Consider the following 4,974-nt stretch of genomic DNA (forward strand, 5'->3'; position numbering starts at 1 on the left):
CTCCCTGGGTAAGCCTAATTGTAGAATGATAAAGAAGTGTGTTACTGTAAGATGTACGCATGCACGCACACGCACACGCACACGCACACACACACACACACACACACACACACACACACACACACACACACACACACACACACACACACACACATAAATGTCTGTCTTGAATTATCTGCCCCAATAATCGGTAACAGGAACTTTAGAGGGTGTCTTTCGTTTTGTTGTGAGAGTCAGAGACTGTAGAGGAACCTCTGACTCTGTGATGCAGATGTGTGGCAGATGGGAACGTGGTGAGAGTTGTGTTTTTCTACACAGTGAGTGAGTTAGTGATTATACCAATTTAGTGACTCAGCAGCACTACTCGAGACTTTCCTGTAACAAGTGCAAATTGCAAATAACTGTGACCGCGTACGTCCACAAACAGTGGACCGACAGAGCGAGCTATAGAGCTGCTGGCCTTTTGTTTTGCTGCCATTTTGCTTTGCCCAAATGAGGTGTTGGATATGTTCACTGCTAGGAAATATTCCCCCCAAAACAGGAAGTGATGAACCAAAACTTCAGAGAGTATACAAACCAAAGTAGGCGGGGAAGATTATTTTTTTTGCCCCACTACAAAATTTCGGGGGCACTTAAAAAAAAATCAAGCACTTGAAAGTGTTTAATTGGATTTATAAAGAGGTCATTAAAAGTGCTTTGATTTAGCCGACCAGAATCTCTGAGTTTGAGTCTTGTGCAAATTCACCTATGATTTAAACAAAAGTCATCAGTAGTGCTGGGCCAAGCTTGATACCCGTTCTTCCTGTCTACAGTATCACACTCCGTGTAGGCTATAAGCATGCAGCGATTTGCTGATCGCTGAGCTGTCATTGGCTGTTGTGCTGTCTCTCGTAGGCGTTCTTAGCTCAAATATGCGGCTGGTCGCTGCGGTGGATACATTTTTGTTTTCGTCTCTTTTTATCCCAGGCTTTATTGCTCGAAGACTGCTTGAAAAGTGCTTGAAATGTGTGGCCACCTTGAAGTTGCTACAGTGTAGTGTGTGAACAGTAGCAACACTGTTTATGTGAATGTGTTGTTCATCTTCTTCTTCTTCTTCTGTCAAACAGCTTGCAGCTGCCGAGTGTGTGTGCTAGAGATGGAAATGGCGGATGTAAATAAAATGATCCGAATCTTGGGGGCATTTTTTTGCCCCTCGATCGCGGTTTCTAGGGGCATTCTGAGATTTCTTGGGGGCATTTTTGCCCTTGCCCCCCTGGCTAATTTCCTACACTGATACAAACTGCCTGGCCGCCCACCTCTCTGGCCCCCAGCGGATCCTCACCGGATGCTCCAGCATTGTTGACGAGGATGTGGAGAGCCTTCTCCTCCTCATTGATCTTCTGAGCAAAGGCCCTGACGGAGTCCAGGGAGGACGTGTCCAGCAGGCGCAGGTGAACATCCGTGCTCCCCGCTCTGTCTCGGATTTCCTTCAGCGCCGCGCCGCCCCTCGCCTCGCTCCGACAGGCCAGGATAACACGGGCTCCACGACGCGCAAAGTCCAGGGCAATGAACTTCCCGATCCCTGGAAGGCAGACAGACAGGAAGTTAGGCAACATTAGACATGTTTTTCCTGGAGGGAATGGCAGACAGAAATGGTAAATAAAAATAAAGATTAGCACCCGGGCGCTGCACTGCGGCTGCCCACTGCTCCTAGTTCTAGGAAGGTTCCTAGTAGAGGATGGGTCAAATGCAGAGGATGAATTTCCCCATGGCGATAAATAAAGGATAATTTAACTTAACTTAACTTAACTTAACTTAACTGTTGTGTGAAATGTAACAAAAAGTGTTTGAGGCCCTCTGCTGGGATAGCTAAGTGAAAACCTTTATTTCATATTAGCAATTTGAAAAAGTTAAAACTGACAGACACATTTCTAATTATTGCTTTTCAAAAGTGTGATGGTTGGTTTCTGTGTTGGTGAAGGAAGAAAGAAGTAGGGCGTGCACATCCGCTTGAAGGAGGTCAGGTGCAGGACAAAAGGCAAATGAACTTAGAAAATAAATAGAGTCCGCACACTGATATTTAGTCAGCTCCCTGGTTTCTGTGTTGGGTCTCCCATCTTGAGACACCTTTACCGAAGCAATAACCCGTAGTTCTTAGAAAATGATCCTTACTTAAGAGTGTATGATTCAATCTTTATAGGATTTATATCTTGATATAGGATGAACCTATAGTGCAGGTGTTGTTCTGAATGCTGTTAAGATATGCCCTCTCAAAACAGATAGGAGGCTCTGGAAAGCTTCTTGGCATCTGACGTTAGAGATAGAAGGGCTGGCTGCTCTATTTGTGCAAAGTGTCTATCGATGTATCCAGTAACGACGAAAAAGAGATCCATGGCACTCCAAAACACCTTTTATTATATTTGGCTGTTAATATGAAAAATCGATGAAGAAGAACTTGGGATCCTTTTTTAAACTTAATGAACAGCCAAAAAGAATAACAGCTTTCTAAATTCTAGCCTGTGTAGGAGTGCCTTGGTTCTCTGGTTCCTCATGCAGACTTGGTGTGAAGCAAAGCAAGACGAGTGATGGGACTGATGAGAGGAGATCCCAGCCTCCCAGTTCAACCTGGCTCAAGCTCCTGCTGAAGAAACGGTTTACTTTTTAACCTTCCTACTAGGAAGGTTAAAAAGTAAACTCTACTATTGTTTAATGTTTAACTTCTTCTCTGGTTTTATTTGAAGGGTTGTTAACCCTCCTGATGTATCTACTTTTTATTGGTCTGTGTGTGTGTGTGTGTGTGTGTGTGTGTGTGTGTGTGTGTGTGTGTGTGTGTGTGTGTGTGTGTGTGTGTGTGTGTGTGTGTGTGTGTTTTATTATTATTATTAGCTAACTATTATTATTATATGTCTCCCCATGTCTTTGTTGCCTAGTGCCCAGGAGGGCTATCTCGTGAAAAGGGCCTTTCTCTGTAGAGTTTGCATGTTCTCCCGGTGCTCCCCTGGGGTTCCCTCCATACAACATCAATATGGACCCCCACTAAAAACATGCAGAAGATCACGTGACCAGCGGGGGTTGGAAGAAGTGGAGGAGGAGGAGCCAGGATGTGAAAAATGCTGAGCACAAATTTCACTGCGCCTCTAAGCAAGTGTGTGTGCATGTGCATGCATTGGTGCATAATTGTGACAAATAAACACACGGTTTGTCTGTGCTGCACTTTAACTGCTATGTGTTACTTGCTGATGTTCTGTATTGTAAACGTGTGTAACATTTGCAATTCCAATAATTTGTTAGTGGTTTAAATTGGTCACTAGAGAGAGACATAAAGTAGGCTATAGCTAATCAATTAATCGTTGCAGCTCTACTAGACAGGGGTTTTCAAAGTCTGAGACTGTGAGCCTCAGACAAAGCTTGGAAAAAGGCCGCCCCCCCCTTAGTTTACTTGCTTAGTTTTGCAAAATTCCTGGATGCCTATATGTGTTCTGAATATTCAGATTTTCCGTTTATTCTTAGTTTTTCCACTTCCTCTCCTCACATAGTTCACTTCGGGCTTTGGGCGGCACGATGGCTCAGTGGTTAGTACTGTTGCCTCACAGCAAGAAGGTCCTGGGTTCAAACCCCGGTCTGTCCCAGGTCCTTTCTGTGTAGAGTTTGCATGTTCTCCCCGTGTTTGTTTGTGTGGGTGCTCTCCGGGTGCTCCGGTTTCCTCCCACCATCAAAGACATGTATATTAGGGTTCATACTCCTGGAGTTGGTCCCCGGGCGCTGCACTGCAGCTGCCCACTGCTCCTAGTTAGGTTCCTAGTAGAGGATGGGTCAAATGCAGATGATGAATTTCCCCATTGGGATAAATAAAGGATAACTTAAAAAAACTATTAAAAAAAACGTTTTTTACCTCACTTCTCTCCCTAGCTTTACTCCTCACTCCTCACTTACTCTTTTAGTTACTGTATATATCCTTATTCTCTTTTATATCCCATGTCCTTATTTATTTATGTCCATTGTAGTTTAATTGGAGAACTTTATTTATCCTTATTTCTTTAGATGGGCTAAATTTAGATTAGTCTTTTTCTAATGTTTGGTTTGCCTTCCAGACTTAAAGGCAGCCCGTGTGTTTTTTTCTCCCATGTGTTTTGTCCCCTTGCTCAATCACTTCAATGCAACTGTTTGCTGTAAATAAACTGTGTTCACTTTGACTTTCCCTGGACCTTAATCATTTCCTGCATCCTAACTGATGCCCATGGTGACAGCCTACTTCTCCTGAACCTAATCCTCCAGGGAGGAATGTTGAACGACGACTATGTTATTTGATGCTGCACCCAACAATTGAGCCAAGAAAGCTAGATATTTCCAAAAGGTCTTTGAAAGTGACTGTGGGAAAGAAACAGTAACACGGGTTCTCAATCCTTTTCATGCCAAGGACCCCTAAACTCACAACTTATTAGACCACGCACCATTTGATGTTTGTCCCAGGGTCCCCCATCCAATAAGATTTTTGCTTTTGATGTATGAAACCCATGCTCTCACTCGTGTTACTACTTGGAAATAGTGAAAATAAACCCCTGGAACCGCTTGAAGGCTGGGGGGTCCCCGAACCTCATTTTGAGAACCAGTATACTAGGGTACAGCAAATAGTTATACATTGTGTGATTAAATCATGACTGAAGACTCTGTCATGAGTCTATAACATGTCATAACCATTGAGTTATAATGTCCATGGTCATAACGTGGAGTTTTTGACAATTATGATTTATGAAGCAATAATTTCCCAGCGCAATCAATATCCAACCTCAGAATGAAACAAAAACAAACAGTGAGTCCACCCACCTGTATTGGCGCCTGTTACTATCGCTGTTTTGCCTTTCAGCTGCACGCCGCATGCCCGCGGGTCCCAGGGGCCTCTGCGCTGTGAGCGGGTAATCAGAGCCAGCAGCACCGTGGACACGGCCCAGAAAGGGTGACCCAGGACGGCCCAAAGCCAACTCATGTCCGCCTCAG

At 44.2% G+C, this 4,974-nt stretch overlaps 1 protein-coding gene across 1 annotated transcript in view; it reads right to left on the minus strand.

The window, feature by feature from the left end:
- The window catches only part of LOC310798591 (retinol dehydrogenase 12), a 15,140-nt gene extending 10,166 nt beyond the window's left edge, over positions 1 to 4,974 (minus strand). The window contains exons 1-3 of the mRNA XM_083661131.1: positions 4,804 to 4,974; positions 1,322 to 1,561; positions 1 to 14 (exon numbers count right to left, since the gene is read on the minus strand). The exon at positions 1 to 14 is cut by the window's left edge and continues 76 nt beyond it. Of these exons, the coding sequence (XP_083517257.1) occupies positions 1 to 14; positions 1,322 to 1,561; positions 4,804 to 4,963 (414 nt within the window). The 5' untranslated portion in view covers positions 4,964 to 4,974. The remainder of the gene's footprint in view (positions 15 to 1,321; positions 1,562 to 4,803) is intronic.

The sequence above is a fragment of the Poromitra crassiceps genome (genome assembly GCF_964638095.1).
Source record: "Poromitra crassiceps genome assembly, chromosome: 25".
Classification (NCBI taxonomy): Eukaryota; Metazoa; Chordata; class Actinopteri; order Beryciformes; family Melamphaidae; genus Poromitra; species Poromitra crassiceps.